This window comes from Haliaeetus leucocephalus, unplaced genomic scaffold (genome assembly GCF_000737465.1).
Source record: "Haliaeetus leucocephalus isolate CR32 unplaced genomic scaffold, Haliaeetus_leucocephalus-4.0 Scaffold556, whole genome shotgun sequence".
NCBI classification, from domain to species: Eukaryota; Metazoa; Chordata; class Aves; order Accipitriformes; family Accipitridae; genus Haliaeetus; species Haliaeetus leucocephalus.
Genome location: NW_010972992.1, coordinates 4455018 through 4474230, shown reverse-complemented (window position 1 = coordinate 4474230; position 19213 = coordinate 4455018). Strand labels below are relative to the sequence as shown.

The 19213-nt window shown below is 37.6% G+C and overlaps 1 protein-coding gene across 3 annotated transcripts in view; it reads left to right on the top strand.

Annotated features, from left to right (window-relative positions):
• The first annotated feature begins 5234 nt into the window (after positions 1-5234).
• Positions 5235-19213, top strand: part of KIF1B (kinesin family member 1B) — an 89500-nt gene continuing 75521 nt past the window's right edge. For all 3 annotated transcript variants that reach the window (XM_010577336.1, XM_010577335.1, XM_010577337.1), the window contains exon 1: positions 5235-5423. In XM_010577336.1, coding sequence (XP_010575638.1) covers positions 5318-5423 — 106 coding nt within the window. In that variant the 5' untranslated portion in view covers positions 5235-5317. The remainder of the gene's footprint in view (positions 5424-19213) is intronic.

The window sequence follows — 19213 nt, the reverse complement described above, 5'->3', positions numbered from 1 at the left end:
TGGGGCCTGGGAAGTGGAGGGGAGGCGGGGTGGGAACGGGGGGGAGCGTTGGCAGGACAGGGTGCCCCGGAGCTGTCAGGGCAGCGGCACAAGGGCGTGGGGCCCGGACTCGGCCTTTCGTCGCCTGCATCTGCCTGATGCATATAGTTGTCCCCTGGGACGCTTCCCCCAGGCGCTCCGAGCCATGGCGGTGCGGCCGCTTCCCGTCCTTTCCCTCGTCTCGATCCCGTCCGCTGTGTGGGTCGCGAATATCGCCGCGTTTCGCCGTCCTTTTTCTCCTTTCTAGCTCAGATGAGGTGGAGGCGATAATTGCTCGTTCAGGAGGGAGGCGTAATCCCTCACCCAGCTGGAAGATGCAAGAATGTAAAAGGATTGTGGTTTTCAGGGTGGGTTTTGTGGACCTGTAGTTGGTGGCTCTGTCCCTGGATTCCGTACAGCACAATTACTGAGGCAGCCATATTGGGATGATGATCTGACAATCCTCTGAGCTAAGTCAGGAGGCAGGCGTCAGGAGACAGGATGACAGGCCCGGTAGTTTTGGGGTCATTGGCAGAATATGGGTATTAAACTGACGTTGCAAAACTAGAATTCACCAGAAGCAGATGGTGAATTTGTATCTGTTCTTTGAAATGTAAAATAGGTTCATACCAAATTTTGAAGTGTATTTCTCTTCACTTCCAGCTTCTTCTTAGCTCAGTTCTTTTTGTTATTGCACAATCCAGTACCTTGATGTGTTGATAAATAGCCGTATGTTTATATGATCAGATTTTCAGTGCATCACCAAGTTCTGCACCACTGTTTTATCTGGCATCTTCACTTAGTACAAAGATAGCAATTCGTAGTGTATGAGTTCAGCTGATATATCAGACTGTCATCACTACCTGATCGTTAGTGGAGGACCTAAAATTGGATTTGCTGTGGTCCTTTTGTTCATAAACCCCTGCTGCTCTGAACAGCTGTTTTGCTAACTTTCCAAATACTAATCTCTATCCTTGTTTGTTTTCTTTCTTTAGATCTGTTGTACTCGTTAAGTTACAAGCATTTTTTTTGTTTAAAAGTTAGTACATTCTTTGGTAGGCATACCTGTGCAAATATGACACAATAGGTGGCTATGTTAAATAAAGGTGATGCTTCTTCATTTGTGATGTGTGGTGTTTTGGGGTTTTTTATTTGAATGTAGAGGTACAGATTCTGAACATTGTTTTCGTAACCACTTTGAACTTGTTACAAACTTCTCTGAATATATAAATAATGATTTGACTCTAAATCCCTACTGTGCTTGCAATTTTATTTCAAAAAATAGTAATATGTTCTGTATTTTGACATTGCATAAAAACTTGTTTACCGAAACTTTCAAGTACGTCCAAGGATGCAAGTCTTAATGAACAGCTTGTAACTTTAAACATTTGTGTGAAAGTCCAAATCTAGTTACAAGTGCTTTGAGACCATGAAGGGTGATGGATCAACATCATTGGGTTTGTAAGCTTGAATAACAGAAAACAGACAAGATATTTAGATGGTTTGTTTAATGACACACTTTGATATTAAAGCGTCACTGTGTGACTTACGGGGTGGATGGTGGATATCTTTTAATAATAGGTTAAGATAAGTGTAAAATTAATATGTAGGATTCACTTTTGTGCTGATGGAGCTCACTAAACAACTCAAATACTATCTGCCACCTGTTTTAGAGCTAGTAGTATATCATGTCAAAGACTCAAGCATGCAGTTCCCTTCTTTACTTGGTTCCTGATTGGATTCATACAGACTGAGCGTTAAAAGATACACAGCTAGTAGACTCTTTCCAAGGCATTAGGAGAATGATTCATTCTGGCATGGATGGCAGCCTTCTAAGGCTATAATGAACATAAAAAAAGAAGCTGTCTTTTATAAAGATTGCTCTTCTAAATCTGCACCGCAGACTGTATTGCACATTTTGTTTTGCTCTGTTGCAAGTTACGTCTCCTATTGCCATTCTGTAGACAGCGTTTTGTAGTAGTGATACTACTGGGAAATGTGAACCCTGAAAAACGAGTTGCAATTTATTATCTGTGATGCTATGCAACTTCGTCTTATTTTGCCTTGTTTTATCATTCTGGATGATGAGGGCAATAGTGCCTTTAAAAAAATGTTACAACCAGTTAAAGTTGCTGATAAGGGGAAAAAAACCCTCAAAACCCCAACAACTTAAGTTTATGGGAAGCTTAGAAAAATATATAATTTTTGGTTAATTTTCTTATTAATGAAAATTAAGTCTTGCATAGCGAGGTGATGTTCAAAACATCTGAAGTCCATGTGCATCTAGAAGTAGGCATTTTGCATATGTCAGCTATGAAAAATAGCAGGGTTGAGAATGAATGAGATTGAAAATTATACCACATTTAATTTTCTGTGAGCACAAAAGTTAGGGTTGGGGAAAGTTGGTAATTACAAAAGTCTAGCAGTTAAATTTTTATGCTGTTGTAGGTGATTTTGTGACCTGTTCTGTAAGAACTTCTTCACAGCTATGTTTCAAACAAGGCTATCATCTAGCTAGTGCATATGGAGTCTCTGGCAGTGTGCTTTTCATACTTTGTTATTGTGAATATGGTGTTCATGGGTACTCAAGAATTTTTTTTTTTTTTTGAAAGTAGATGATTCTTTCACTCCATCTTCTGCTTGCCAATTTCCTAGATATACTAGTTATCTGCAGAAATTAATGTAGTATTCTGGGAGGTATTTCTATGAAAACAACAGAAAAAGATCTTTGTGGGACTCTTCAGTAAGAAGAGTAAGTAAGAGAAAATAAGCTCCCTATGTTTCATAAATAATATTATAAGAAGACATTGGTTGTATTTTTGTTTTCTTAAAAAAAAAAAAAATCCTTTTCATTAATGGCCTTACCTTTAATCATTGGCCCTTGTGGGATGTTGACAAAATTATGGTTTTCCCATTAATATGGATAGATGGGGAAAAGAAAGATGAGAACCACTAAGCCACTGTTAGGTAGAGTTTCTGTGATGTGCTGCGCCCTATGAAAATTCCACCGACTCATCTTTTTCTGCAATCTGACAAAGTAAACTGTGTCAGTACAAACTTGGTAATAACAGACATTTTGCACTTGATAGATTTCTTAAATTGTATCTCAGAAACAATGCTTAGTGGTCACGTACAGTAACATTTCTGTTTTCTAGCAGCTATATTCAGGGTCAGTTGAATAATACTACTGGGATGTATCAGGATTAGTCTTGTCACTTAGCTTTCATGTGAGGGCACAGGTACTTACACAAGGGTCAAGTTAAGAAAGGAGAGCAAAAATTCCACTTAGTAGATACTCAGGAAGAAGGTTTGTAATGAAGCTGCATGTTTGGTACACTTTATTATACAAAAAAAGTAGGCACCTCTGAAGAAAAGTAAATAAAGCAGTCCTCAAACAACCCAGAATCTCTTTTAAACTTTGAATATCATGTGAATTCATTCCCATTACTTCTTTGCTCTATTCTTTGTTTAAGTTTTTAGTGAAACTTCTTAAAATTCTGTACTAACCTAAAGTTGACTGTGTGACTGTCTCGTGAATCACTATTTTACCAGTTTGCCGTACCACTGACATTGAAATTCAGTTGGCTTGTTCCTAAAGACATTCTTCTAGTCTGGTGAGATACCTCGGGTACCTGCTAAAATAAGGAATGCTTTAAATTACTTGTACTTGGTGGAGTAATTTAATTTCTGCCTTCACCATGTGATGGCATTAAAGAAGTAGTGCAGTTTTATTAAAAACTTCTTGTACTGTGTGAAGATGTGTCATAACTTGAATTAAGCATGTTTAAGTGTTTTTACCAGCTGTAGAACTTCAGAGACGAAGTGCTTTTGCTTCAGATCTGCTAGTAAGTTTTGTACTTTTGTGGCACTGTGATTACAATGCTGAAATGAACATTCCATTGGATAGGTGGTGTATAGATAACCACAAAAGAAGACATCAAGGTTTTTGGGCCATGCATGGTGACTTGTGCAGGGTAGAGTTCTGCCCATGTTAACTCAGATTCAAGATAGAAATGACTGCATTGAGTCAGACCAAAGATTCACGTAGCCCTGAATCCTGTCTTCAGCAGTGGCCCTAGCAGGTATTTAGAATATAAGGATAAATCAACCATTTAATTACATTTTCTCAGTATAGTCTTCCTGGTTCTGAGAGTCTGTGCCGTGGAGGCTTTCCTAGCCAAGGGTGGTTAGCTTTTTACTAGACCTTGATGGCTTTTTTTTTTTTTTAATCCATCTTACTGCTTTTTGAGTGTGTTTAGCTTCAGTACTGACAGTATCATGTGGCAATAAGTTAAACTGCTTAATCATAGACCAAGTGAAAAACTTTCTTCTAGTGGAAAAGATTGGTCAAGGACAATACAGTTGGACCAATCTATATTAACCCTGCATTTCAATTATGTCTCGGACATGCCTTGAAGTTTGGATTGTGGGTATCAGGGAGTTTCCTGCCAACTAAAGGGCTCCACCATTTGCATGCAGTAGGATTTGAACAGGTATTTTGATAATGAAGGTGAATTTACTGGTGAACATTTGTTAAAGATAGAAATATTTACCCTGAAGGCAATGATTTTTATTCTTCTTCCTTATAGAGTAGTGTGTCCTTTAATCACTAGATACACAAGTAGTCAATGAGTTTTTATTTCCTTTGAGAAGAGGACTTTCCCAGGACTGCAAAGGGTTCTTTAAGGTTGTTGGGTACACCCTTTTCTCTGGAATGGTGTGTATTGAAAGTCAGTGTGATACGGCCCATCACACTTGTGTTAGTTTTAATATTATTGCTAATGTGTTCTGGCAGCAAAGGTTGACAGCTGGAGAACCTAGATGCATATGTATGTAGTATATGGTAGTTAGCTCATGCTGAAATCCAAGTAGCTGTATCTTTACTGCTAAAATTATCTTTGTTAGGTTAAGCCTAACACATGTTGCAACCAGATCTTCATTTTGGTATTGGCATCCCTACTTTCTGGGAAGAAAACCAAGTAATGAAAACAAATACGTTTGTACACTTCAAAAGAACTGCTTCAGATGAGAGAAACTTTTGACTAGGGAGACAGCGTACAGGTGCTGTTAAGTTCTGTCTTTGAAGTGACAGCTTTGGGGTGGGGAAGGGTGATTGCAAAGTAGAAATTGAAGTTACCAAACAACTTGAACCTCCCTAATTTTATGAACATCTTGAATACAATAGCTGTAAATAACTAAATTGTATTTTTCTCTTTAGAAAACACCAAGAAGAAGGATAACTTGAAACACTCTTGACCCCTTCACTTTCAATTTCTTGACTGCACAGCAAGCAACCAGAATGTCGGGGGCTTCAGTGAAGGTGGCTGTTCGGGTCCGGCCCTTCAATTCCCGAGAAACCAGCAAAGAATCCAAATGTATTATCCAGATGCAAGGCAATTCAACCAGTAAGTTTATTTTAATCTCGTAAGGGAGTCTTTCTTTCTCCTCTCCCTTCCTACTTAATCCTCTTTTTTGTCAGACTAAACTGTGTATGTTATATCATCTAGAATTACTCTCTTAGGGAGTCTTCTCTTCTGAGGTTGTCATTACAAACTAGATTGTCTCTGAATTTGACTAGAAAGTCAAAATCATGGGTATCTTGATTTTGAATGCAGTTGTTTATGGTGTTTGATTGTGCTGAGTTGAGAAATCTACAGAAAAATTAGAATACCAAAGTGAAAATCTTTTTGTGAACTTCAGTGTGTGGGATTATCATGTGGACTGACAGATACAGGGATACGTTGCAGACCACCACATGATAATTGTTGTGGTATAACTTGCTGCTTGGGTCTGGTGCTTTAGTTCTTGGTGTGCTTATTCTGCAGTCTGTGCCTTTGTTTAGGAGTCTAATTTGAGTGAGAAAGCTGAGGGGAAAAGGATGTCAAGTTTTATGCTTTCCAGATTAGATGTCCAAATGACGGCAAAATAACAGACTGCATAGTCATCTAATTTTCTAACCAATTTGAAGTGTTAGGGTTCTTAAATAATTATTGTGGGTCTGATTTGGAGGAGGAGACTCTTCTATGGGAAACTGAATATGGATACACCATTTATTGATTGATTTTTTTAAATTTTTTTTTTTTTGTTACATGCTTCCTTAAGGTCAAGGCAGTATTAATACCGTTTGCTGCAGTGTCGTTGGTTGTGTTAGACTAATAACTATACCTATAAACTGCTGCTCTTATGGTAGTTTTTCATTGTTAGGTAATCAAGTAGAGTCATCTTGTCTGTAGCTGTAGGAAGTAACACTCCAAAAGCACTGAGTTACTTCACTGGCTGATTACTTGAGTATTTACTCATGTTTGTTAATACAAAGGAGGTTTCATACGGGCTCCTCCCTCTTTTTTAGCCAAGGTTGTACTTCAGCCTGCTTCTGCAATGGAATTTAAGTCCTGGTTGTGCTCACTTAAATTATATACAATGTTTATGTTTTCACTGGAAGAGAGGCATCACACAGAAGAGAGCTTGCTTTTCAGTGCAGTAAATTCTTATCTTCAGACCTTATGTGGAATATTACCTGAAGAAACTTTTTTCTTAGTTGGGTTTCAAAATTTTCATTTAAAATGAGGGGAGTGTTCAGAAGTCATCTCATGTAGAAACAGGTGCTTGTGTCCCAATGATGCCTGCCAACTTTCAGACCAAACCAGTGTAGAATGGAAGAACTATAGACTCTATTAGATGGCATTTGTTATGGAAATGCCACCAAGCTCTGAACTACAGCAGCACCACTGGGTGCCACTGTAAGAGGTTTTCGTGCTGCTGTCATGACATGATAGCTGTAATTTTAGATGCCTAAGATTTTTGAACTCCAGGAACCTGTGGAAACAGCTTGTTTGTAGTACAACGACAAGGGTGATCAATCTAAGATTGAAATGTGGTGTAGACAAAAGACACTGGTTCTGCTTCTGAACACTAGAGCTGCACTGCAAAGGCACTTAATGTTTTCAGGAAACTGCACTGGCTTTCAAGAGGAGAAAAATACTTCCTGATTTATCTAGTTGGAAATTTCTTTACAGCTTTTGCTATATTTTGTGCTCTGGAAATGTTCTAATCTGTAGTCTTCTATTTGAGTCCTGTGGCTCTGATACAATATGTGTGATATGACAGATGGTCAAGTTTAAGTCATCAGGGGCCATTATAGGCTGTGGGAAAGGAATCATCAGTTGCAATAGTTACATGTTCTTACAGTCTGTGGGCTATTTTTTCCCTGTATTTCCCTCTTAGGGGAGAAATACAGAGGAAAGCAGTAGTCAGAGGAGTAATTTTACTCATTGAACAGAAGAGGATCATATAATAAAGTATATGAATAAGGCATTGTTTGGTGGGGAAAAAAACCTGAGCAGAAATCTTTTCTCCAAAGAATCTTCCTAACAAGTTGTCTGACATGTAACTTCAAGCTGAAATTCTTCTGGTGTGGTTTTAGGCTACATGTCAGATTTGGGGGCATAAGTACTGTTGCTATTTCTGCCAAGGATTCTTTGTTCTTCATGATCCCTCCGTCTTTGCAGCCTCACAGTTATATTATTGAGCTCCTTAATAATAAGGTCTGAACTTGTTGGCTAAAAGCTGACTACAAAAAGTGACATTAATGTATCTGACGCTCATATCTGATGCAGCAATTTCAAAATAAAGGGAATTCAGTAGTAATTCTAGCCTATGGAGTTCCTGTTTCATACCTTCAAATGTGCCAGTGAAAGGATCAAGGCTTAGATATCTTGCCTCTGAGAAGTCAAGTTGACAGGAGGCAAATCTGAGAGGCTGGTGATATCTTGGGTAGTGACTATTTTAAGCCTCCAAGACAGTTAAAGTTCCCTTATCTCGGAATTAAAGCCTAATGGACTGTTGTGATGAACAGGATAGACAGTGTGAAGTCTGATAGCTAAGAAGGGATTTTGACTGTTAGTTGAATGTTAATTCTTTATGTATTGATTGGCCAAGCTATTCTACAAATACTTTGTGTGTCCTGAGTTTAAACTTTGTCCAGGTCTCGTGTTTTGTAAATGTATTGGCTGATATAGGCAGAGGCTACATTAGAGTGAAACTGAGGCGAAGTGCTTAGGATTATTTTAAGGAAAATGCTGTAGAGATATAGATAATAAAGTGTATCATAGGTGTACTCCATTTATGTTGTTTTTTTAATGAATATCTGAAAAAAGGAGCATTTTTTGACACCCATAATGAAGTATGTTCCTGAAGTCGGAATGCCACCAGGGTTGTTGCCTGACACGCTGCTTTTGTTTGTCAGTTTTTGTGTGAATTTGGCTGTTTACAGCTTTTGGGACTGCCCATCATTCACATTGGGCTTGCCAGCAAAACAAAACATCCTCCTGGGTTAGAAAGCTTATTCTCAATTTTGTCACACAGTTTAACTTTGCCTTAGAAGCAAAACAAGTGTAGTTTTGTTGTGAACTTGAGGTCTTCTACAGAATTAACTTGTTATCCTATCTGGCTTTTATGTTATTTCCATGTAGAAGATCAAGGCCTTTAGTCAAGATCCATAGTATATCTCCGTCTTTATAATGTCTCAGTGTTTAAAAACGACAATGTAATTGAATACAGTTCTATATATGCCTTAACCTCAGGGAGTTTTTACAAAAGTCTTTAATGCACAATGTTAAGAGCACTTACTGTGAGTACTTGGGACTTCTATTTTTCTGTTGGAAGAATGCAAAATATGTGAATTTTGAAATCAGTACTTGAAACATATTGTTTGTCTCTTTTTTTTTTTTTTTTCCCTTCCACTATACTAAGATGACAAGACTAAATTTTTTTTTCCCCTTTATGGTCAGAAAGGTATTGATCTGCAGTAATACAGTATCTTGCACTTAAAGAATTGTCAGTCTTTATGTTTTTAAAATATAAGTTGCAAAATTGAAATTCTGCAGTCCAGCTGAAGTCACATGTGCTGACTGCATTAAAGGGCTGGTATTTTGGCAGAAGGCCTGTGCTACTCAGATCTTATCTAACTGCAGATGGTATCCATTTAAATGATATTGCCAAAAGTTCTTCAGTGGAGATGGGAGAAGAGGGGGTAGGAGAATAGAAGATAATAGAGGAATTCTTAAAGACATGAGAAGTTAAAACCTGCAAAATCCTACAACTTAAGTTAATTTGGGAATGCAAAATGCTTTCCAAAGAAGAGGTAATGTCACCATCAAATTACTAATTAAAAAACCCTACCAAAACAGTAACTGAGTGGGATTGGTTTAAGAAAAGACCGTTGTTGTTTTTATTATTATCAGTTAGAAATGTTCTTAAGACACAAAATTTGTTTTCAAAAGCACCTGATGTGCAAGTGGATTCAATTGACCTAAATGTTTTGTTTTCATTTGGAGTTATGCTCTGAAGAGCATGTCTATATTGTCCATTGTACAGAGGTCACTAGTAGAATGAACGTATGCCCGTAAGTCTCATGTGTGCATACCCACTCAGGACTAGGCACAGTCTAGCTGTGTTTCTAGCATTGCCCAAAGTGTTGTCAGCCATGCTAGGGTTCCTGGTGCAAGAAAAGTTAGTGGGCTCTGAGGACTTTTCATATTGACAATTAATTCCCTACGGTGATCCCTCTGTTAGCAGTCCTTACTATCGGTTAGCTTAATGCTGCCTAGTATATTCTTTGTTTCATATTCTGCTTATTACAGAATATTTTCAAGTGAAACTTGGTATCAGTGGACTTTTAAGTTGCTTTTTGTGGTGGTGGTGGTTTATTGATAAAATCCGAGATAACACTGAAACAGACTGAAACTTCTGAAATAACACTTTTGTCTTTTCCTCTGAGATAACGTTGTTTAATTTTGTCAGTCTTTAAATAAATTTGAAAATTTATCTTTCTTTAAATTACTGGACAGGTGGTTTATCGTGCTGTAGGTCAAACTCACAAGCAGCTTTTTGAAATGAGTAATTCAAGAATAGATCATGGTTGTCAGCATATCTTGATTGAACTTGTTTTGTCTTTAACTCCTGCTTTTTCACATTTTTTTTGTTTGGAATGATTTACACCAATGCATCTTAACCACAATATATTAATTACTTACTTCCTGTCCACTTCATTAATTACTGTTTTTGTGGTGAGTGGGAAAAAGATTCTGCTTTATAATACATGGGATGAAAGGTGAGCTATAGACCTAAGAGTATTTTGTGTGTCAGTAGTTCTTGTACTCATTCTTATATCAGCTTTTGAAACGTAACAAATATAGATAATGTTGGCAGCTGCTGCCTTGGATTATCGAAAGGAAAAACTAAGCTATTCTGTGCCTAAAGACTTACATAGTGTTGGGTTTTTTGTGTTTTTTTTGTGGAAGTGATTTGATAATCCTGTCTGTAAATAAATAATGCATAAATAAAAACAAATGACAATGAAGCAGAGGTTCAAGCTAGTAGCTACAAGACAGCATTTAGATATTTATCACTAGCAGAGTCCAGCTAGCTTGTTGTTCTAAAAAGCTAAATAAGTATGTAGAAAACTAAACTAATGAAGCAGGGAAATAAGGGAGTATCCTACTTGGAATACGTCCTCTGCAATTGATGTTGCATTAATTGTGCACTAGATAAATGGAAATAGGTTTTAGCATCTTGTGGGTGCCGGTGACAGAGTAACACAAAGTTCTCAAACTATAGTTCATCTGAGATTATTGTATATTCTGGTTTGCCATAAACCACGTTAGTGTAGAAATGCACCTGCACAGTCTAGATTATCTTGAAAGATACAAGTGCAACTGGATCCTCAGGTTAGGGCTGAAAATTACCTGGTTTGGATTTTAACTCAGTAATAGTCTCTGTGGCTTGGTAATGTGGGTTCTTTTGTGGACTGCTTAAGGTATTGGATGTTTAATGAAAATAGGCACAGTGGAGCAGTCCCATCTGCCAGTAACAATAGTCACAGCTGCTGCTGTAGACATATGGCAGTTAGGTTCTCAAGCAGGCATCCTTGGCATCAGAAAAACTTCGTAAGACATTCTGGAGTTAATTTGTAGAGGTTGAGGAAAAAAGTGTTTTCTTCTGATGGTTGTTTGGGTTTTTTTCTTTCTAAGGTTTATAAACCTCTGGTCTAAAAAAAGTTAATAGAGAAACATCTAATTTGAGTTCCTTTTCTGTTTAGGTTTTTTCCTTAATTTCTTTTTATTTTTTTCTTTTAAGATGTGTCCTGCTTTATGCAGTTGTTCTGGAGCAAAATAAAAATGGGTGAGAAAGCAGGACTAAACTTAAAAGGCTTTTGATTTATGGCATGTTTGTCTAAATTAGTGATATTTGAAATATAATACTAAAATTGCTGATATTTGAAAAATAATACAAAAGTCAAAACCATTGAAAGGTTCATATAGCAAGGTAATTGGCCCATCAGTAATTCAGCCAGTACTTTATTGGTATACAATGACAGGAGATATTGTTAAATTTTGCCTTTTTCATTGTTATGTAGCTCTAAAAAGTAGTAACCTCTTTGAAATAAACTTAATCCTAAAGGAGGGGGGTGGTGGGGAAGTATGGCTTGCTGATCTTTTTCTCTCTGATCTAATTTTTAACTGTTTTCTTAATGAAAAGACATGCTGAATGGTAAAGAAACCCCATTGTGTGTGCATGCCTTCAGGACAATAAGAAGTTTGGGCTGGTTTTTTTTTTTTCTGCAGTAGTATTCTGTAAGCATAGCTTGGATGGTTTCACAAAGGAACTTGTATAATTAAAATAATCTTTGGTCTAAATTACTGGTGAGAAAAGTCCATATAAGAAACTGGCTTCTATTTAGACTAGTACTGAGTACATGTAAATAGTAAAGTAATGGGAATTTATGTAGCATATGCTACATAGGTAGAAAATGCAAGCAAAAGAGTTCATTGCAGTTGTCTTACCTAATTTTGATTTTTTTTTTTTTCTCTTGATGATGCATTTTCAATGAAAGTATAGAATAGGTGGGAGGATTCATTCTTACAGATAGATTTAAGTGTTGACTCTCAGTCTGTCTTCTGAAAATGAATAATTTAGGTATCTCAGAAATAAGCATACCTCGTTTCTGATGATTAGTGCCTGCCAAAGAGCATTGGTTCTTAAAGCATGTCTTGTGTAGTGTTTTTACCACATACAGCTTGGTTTTCTTTTGTTTTCTTTTTTTTTCTTTTTCTTTTTTTTTTTTTAAGTGTTTCCATTTTTTTTTGCTTGTATCTTGCATGATGAGGTTGTCTTGGGAAGATAAACAGCAGTGGAGGAAGGTCACTTAACCCTACCCTGATTTTCTGGTCTGTAAATCCTCGTAACTGTGGTTAAAACTAAATGAATGCTTGTCCAATATGTTAATACTACATTGCATTCATGGTAGATGTGTTATCAAAACAGGCCATTTTATGGGAATATAAATTGTGTGTCATATGGAGGATGTGTGAATTGTCTTGCAGTTACAGCTGAATTGGGAACTGGTTTGAAAGACAAGTCAAAGAAGTCACAATAGTAGAGGTTAACCAAGTTCTTCTAATGACTGTCTTGCTACCAGTTACAACATTTGTTGCAAGTTGTGTAACAGGCAAGAGAAGTCTTGAATGCAAGTTTGTGTCAAACAGAAAATGGAAGCAATTGCTATTCTCTTTAAATAGTTGTTCCAGGAGTGGAGTTTGGTGGGGAGTGGTTCTTGCTTCTTCAGTTTTTTTCTAATAGTACTGGGTTGTTCTGGGAGTGAGAGTCATAAAATGGTAACAGAGGTAATGCTGAATGCAGACAACAAGCAAAGACTCTACATATGAACATTAGAGCTCTCTGTGTTTTGCAGGGTTGGGGATTTCTGTTGCTTGTCCATAAGTCTGTCTTAATCACTGTCTCTGAATGCCCTATAGTATTGGCAGTTCATATGTTTTGTTATAAGTCTTGAATATTTTTTTGGAGAAGAACAAAAACCTGGAATTTTTTTACGTGCTGGTTTTTCTGTCTAAAGCCTTACTCATGATTGTATAAAAATAACTTGAGAAGCGTTAATTCTGCACACTTTAAAAAAAAAAAAGAAAGACAAAATCTGTTTTGGAAGATGACTTTGGGGAGGTGGGAGAAGATGAACGTTTAATGGTTTTTAAATGTTAGAGGTACAAATAATGGTCCTGGAGCAAGACCGTGGGATGGCTAGGATGTTCCAGCTAATGTTAAATGCAGTTGGACTACATTTAAAAAACTGTTATGGAGTTAGTACAGAGCTATAGTAGAGAGAGAGAATATTGCTAATGAAACCAGAAAAGTTTTCTGTCAGTGGTTTTTGTAAACAGTGTGAGATACTGCCCCTTCAGAATTAGTGCCTGCTGACACAGAACTAGAGTCTTAGAGATGATTCTTTTTATCAAAATGCTTAAATAATGTGCCACCTTTCAGTATGCAAGTATAAGTAAAGAAAATGCAAACTGTCAATGGGAACTACTTTAAGAATTGGATATTTTCACTACATGAATCCTCTAAGATTCTAAGGCTGGCAGAACTACCCAGGGTTCCAGTGCTACGTGATGTCCTCTTTATGTAGTGCTGGCATGTGTCTGAAGGTCAAAATGGCCTTTGGAGAAAGCCATTGGCTCTCGGAGATGTAGTCAAGTAAAAGCAGAGGGTGAAAGGAGATATTGTTTTATCTGCCTTGAAGCAGAAAATGTGTGAGGAAAGAATTCACCTCAACTCCAAGTGCTTAGCCAACTACATACGTAGACCTGACATGCATCTTCTGCAGTAGGACATTTTCAGGTAATCAGTTGACAGTGGAAGTTTTGGAATGGTTTTGGTTCAGCTTTTCAGATAGGTAGAACAGTATGGTTCGACTAGCTCCCACTTGGTGCAAAGCCTGCTGGCATGCTGTTCTCCAAGAACACCAGCTGTAGAGATGGTATTTATAGCACTTGGATCTGTAAGAGCAGCTGAGGATGAGAGCGGCTTTCTAGCAGCTTCTGTGAGCAAGCATTTGCCTTGCTCTGGTGCTATTGAGCCTAACTCCCTCCCCCATCCAACCTTTCTCCCAGTACAGGATTGAAATTCCACAGTGGGGAGAGAATCCGGTTGAATTCCAAATGAGCTGTTCTTAGCTTCTACTTGGTTTCCTTCCCTTTTAATGATTTGAAAAATGCAAACAATGCTTTGAAAAGCAAGCACTGCTTTACAAGCTGGAAGTGTCCATTTCCCTTCATTTATCTCTTATAATAACAACCCTGAAAGTCTGTCTTATAAAAACAGTATAGCCATATATCTGATTGCAACATATGCCTAGGAAAGAAGCCTGTATTAAACGTGTCTTTGGGGTGTTACTCACGTTCCAACAAATAAAGAATGCCTGCTCCACCCTGCTCTCAGTAAGGAACATGTTCTCATTGTTGTCATTCCAGTCTACAGATGGCGCAGATATATTTTCCAGACTCATGCATTTTAAGAGACTATATTTAATGTTAATTTGGTCTTGTGGAGTCAGTTCCGAAAGCCCCAGATCTTTTATATTGGTTAAATTGATTCTTGAGACATCATAAAATAAAACTATTGCTTATACTGATTCAAGTAGATTTTGAAGAAGGCACAGAAATGAATTTGGTATTTGTTTCCCTGAATGTTACCCCTTCCAAAGGTCTGTCTAGACTAGCATGTCTTTTGAAAAAATTTCTGCCTATTCCTTTACCAATGATTAATGAGAACAAAAGTGAAGACAGGACAGTGCCTTTTATGCTAGCTGTTATCTCTTAGTATGTGTTGGCATTTGTTAGGAATGTGTGCTCTGTGTAGGTAACTGCTGCCACTAGGAGAATTGTTAAGGCTGGTGTGAAGCCTCTTTTGTGAGATGAAACCTAATTTTATTTCATATATAGAAATTAAAGAGGCTTTGTGCCTTCAGCATCTTCAGATGTGGTAGCAATATGGGAATGGAAGATGTAAATGACAGAGCAGGCTGTATTGCATGAATGATGGAAGTTCAGTTTCTCCAGTTCCATACCTGACTTTCACCATTACTAGGTTTTATTTCTGATTGGGAATTGATAGTTTATTTGGGGGGTTTGTGTTTTGGTGGGGTGGGTTTTTTTGTTGTTTGTTTATTTTTTTTTGTTTTGTTTTGTTTTTTAAATCTATCAGTCTGTCTCCTCCTGCCCCAGCACAGACTGTATATCAGCTAATCCTAGGATTTAGCCCAAGTTAATTCTGTCTGCTGGTGTTTATCTGAAGGGCAAACTGCAGTTAGCCACTTCTTCACTGGAGCACCCTACAGTGACTAATATGTGGCACGTCTGATGGCAGAATGCCCTGTAATGACTGATAGCTAACAGAGGTGGAGCTATTGGAGCTATTGAATCTAGTGACTTGACTTTAAATGCAATGAGGGATAAGAGAATAATTTCAATTCTTACCTCTTGTGTGCTTTGCGCTCTGTCTCTCTATTCCAAGAAATTATTAGAAAGATCTGATTGTACCCCCAGATACTGAACTGCAGATAATTTCTAACCTGCAAAATTTGTGACATGCTGAGGAGCAATGCTGACTGGGATGGAAGCAGATTAGGTTTGGACTGCAAATTCAGTGCCATAATCTGACATGAGATTTATGTGCTTAAGAAGTAGTTTTGGTCATTCTTTGTGCCTGCAAAAATATATATGTGGCTGAGTAGATGGGAATGGAATGAGGGGACTGATCTTGGCCAAGTTTGCTTGCTTTTTTTTTCCCCTTTTTATCCACCCTCCCACCCCCCTGTAGGTTTCCCACTGTCTGTTTACTTGGTTAGTTTTAATGGAGAATGGAAGTGTAAATCCAGAAATGAAGGTTTGAAGTGGCAATGTGTTTGTGTATATGTTTAGGAAGGGGTGAGAACACAGAGAACGTTGCTTCCAGTTGAAAGTATCCTAGAAGACTGTAACTTTGCATCAGCTCTGTGTGCTCCACGCTCTGGTTACAATTGTAAAATAAAGTGTGTATTTGAGGTGTGCTTTTTGAATTTCAGTTTCAACAAATAAAGATTTAATTGTAAGGCAAAAAAGTTCAGATGTCCGAAATGACGAAATGCAAAATAATACATATTATAAAATATACGGGTACCGTTTCAATAGTGAAGTGGTCTTTCAAAGTTTGCTAGCAGTTTTTGCTAAAATTGAAAACTAGCAATGAATTTGATCTCCTAGATTTGAAAGGTTGAAAGTGTGTGTTATTTTTGTGCTAGCTGATAAAGCAGATGGTGGATGGTATGAAAAATGTTAATTAAGGAACAAGTAGGATGGACTGTGGAAGTACCTTATGCCAAGAAATGAAGTTGCCTGTTGAAGTAAGGGTATGTTAAAATCCAAATGTTTTGTGGAGATTGGTTTGTTACTGTTGATACAGCACATCTAAAATGATAATTCCTTTATTGATTGTGGCTGTGCTTTCTCCCAGTCTTTTGTTAGGCTGTACTGCTCCTACTATATACTTCTCCTATACAAGGACTAGTTAGTTGAAGTATGTGGGTCTTATGTAATGATGCAAAATTTTAGATTATTTGGTGTGAAGAAATTTGTTTTGAAACTGTTGGTTTCCTTACCTTTTGATCAGTGATACATAAACTCATATGTTTGTAGTTACAGGTATCAGAAAAACCCCACCAAACTTAAAAAGCTAAGCAGCTAAAAAGAATTGTTTAAATGATTTGAACTTCAGAGAATATGTGGTATGGCTTACTATTTAACTGTAAGGAGAAATAAGCCTTTAAAATGCAAGCTGTGTCTCTAGGTTGGGATGGCAGTGGGTATTAAATGAACTGCTTCAAATTAAATGGTAATGCTGCATAGGTGTTTACGCAGTGCACTTTTATTTGAATTTTATATCAATTTATGACATGTAATTACTTCTACTTGTTCTATTTGCTTACCAAGGTAGAAAACTGATATAAATATTATGTCTTAAGGTGAAGCATATTATTCAAAATTTCTGGAAATTCATAATTCAAATAAAGAATAATATGGGCATTTATCTCCCTCAACCAAATCAAGAATTTGTAGAGTATATTTTTAAAACATGAATATTCCCATGCCTTTTTCTCAGCCTTCCATTCCAAAGTAAATGATGGATGTTAACCCAAACTGTGGTTGCTGCTTTGATCCCAGAGGAATTTTTAGACACTGCAGTAGGAAAATAGGATATTCAACTTGTTTCATCCTTTCCATGTTTCCGAGTTGTGTGTAACCTTTTTCAGTAGCAATGGCATAGGAGATGGTGATTTTGTAAAATATCCTTCCAGTTTCTGTTTGATGCAGAAACCTTAACTTGTGGAAAGCTGAAAGATTCCACATGACCTAAGAAGTTGGCTCTTGGTGAAGCAAGGGGCCTGAAAAAGGGATTGAATTTCTCAGAAACTGGCTGCTTAGGCTAACTCCAACATTCAAAGTTGCTACGATGCCATGCTGATGGTAACTAATTATAGCTGCAGCACAAAGCGTTAGTGTCAGTTTGCAAACAGAAGAGTTAATTGCCACATTGGACCTTTGAAATAGCAGATAAACAAATTTATTCTGTAAGATAAAAAGGCCATTAATGTGTTCCTGCTGTGATCGTCTGCCTTATTGCCTTTCTCATTTCCTGAGGCTCTGTAATTAAACCATTAGCTTGCGTACCATGCCGTGAGTCTGCTGTGGTGAGAGGAGATAGATGACGACCTATTTCATGATTCACTAATACAATTCATCTTGGCCTTGCATGGTTTAAAAAACAAACAAACAAAATAACTGAAAAGCTTTTAGTGTTCTTGTGGGTATTGGAGACACTGGTAACAGTCCTCTTACTTTTTTAATTCTATTAGTTTCCTTGTTCAGCTGAAAACACAGCTTGCTGAATAGCATGGTACGTAAAATCAATGTTGCCAACTCAAGCCTTATTTTCTGCATGATCGTTCCTTTTTTTTTTTTTTTTTTCCCCTCCAATTTGGCATATGAACTTATAGGATAAAGCTTACCTGTACTATAAGAAGTCTTTTAATTTCTCCAGACATATCCATTAGCTTCCTTTAAAGTAGCTAGATTTCATGGATTTGCTTGTCCCTCCAAAGAAGATGTTTGGTGCAATAGACACCTTCAAGGTAGGTCAGTTACTTCAGTTTGAATTCCTGGTTTCTTAGCTGCCTCACCATCTTCTTTCAGGTGTCTTACCTCACATTATTACGTACCTGATCACTTGGTTCAAACTTGGACTATATCAGACATGACCGATGCTAGTAGCTACCCACTTGGTGTTCAGTGTTCCAAATGAAGAGGGTTTCAGTCCAGTTGAAATCCGTTGAGGCTGTAATCTTAGATTGTCTCAATCAGTCAGCTCTCCTGGATTCATTTGTAGACAGACTGAGAATTCTGTTAAACCAGTGATTCTGAAAATGGAGGATGGAGACTGTAAGAAACAGGAATGGGGATAAATAGACTTCAGGCTTGGACTAGAAGCTGAGTGAAAAGACTGTGACTGGATCACAGTAATGAGGGACAGCATGCAGACTTCCTGGCAGCCGGGAGGTTTTCTCTGACCCGTTCCTGCTGCAGTGGAGGGTTTTGGCTAGGCAGCTGCATTCCCAGCCTCTGACAGAGCTGCCTTCTTGCCCGTTAATCTCCCTTTCCTGATAAATGCTTCTCAAGATATGCTTTGCAAAAACATGCATCCTAGAAAGTAGTTTTCAAAATAGTGAGCTGGACATGGAACTTAGTGTGAAGGAGCTGAGGAAAGCCTGTCGAAGAAAATAACAATAATAATAAAATGGCTTTTAAAAAGAAAGGGGGCATCTTGCTTAAATCATGGCGCCTGAATTTGACTCTTCACAAATGTGATCCTTCAAATTTAAGCTTGAAGTAAGTAGGCTGAAGCTGTAATGGCAAGCTTGTAGTGCCTTCCCAGACACTAAGCCTGTTGCACAGCTAGAGATCATCTTTCACGAGTGGGCAATGTGCCTTTATGCACAGCCAGCTGAGTGGAAAAACTAGCTATTCTTCTGATTAAAAGTTTAGCTTCTTTGCTTTCTTTTTGGAAGTGGTGGACTTTTCCTAGAGATTTTTAGGTTTTTTTTAAAAACAATTAATGGGAAGCGTGTATTTGGACATCAAACCTGGTTTTGAATAATACTGAAATTTGGGCTGCTTATTCTGTTTTAAGTGGAATCTTAGAAGGTAATTTAACTCTTGTTTCCTTGGAGAGGCCAAGTGCAGCTTTGCCTTGGCTGAGAGAAATGTTCTTTTTGCTTATAAGCAACAATATAAAAATGAAAGAGAAA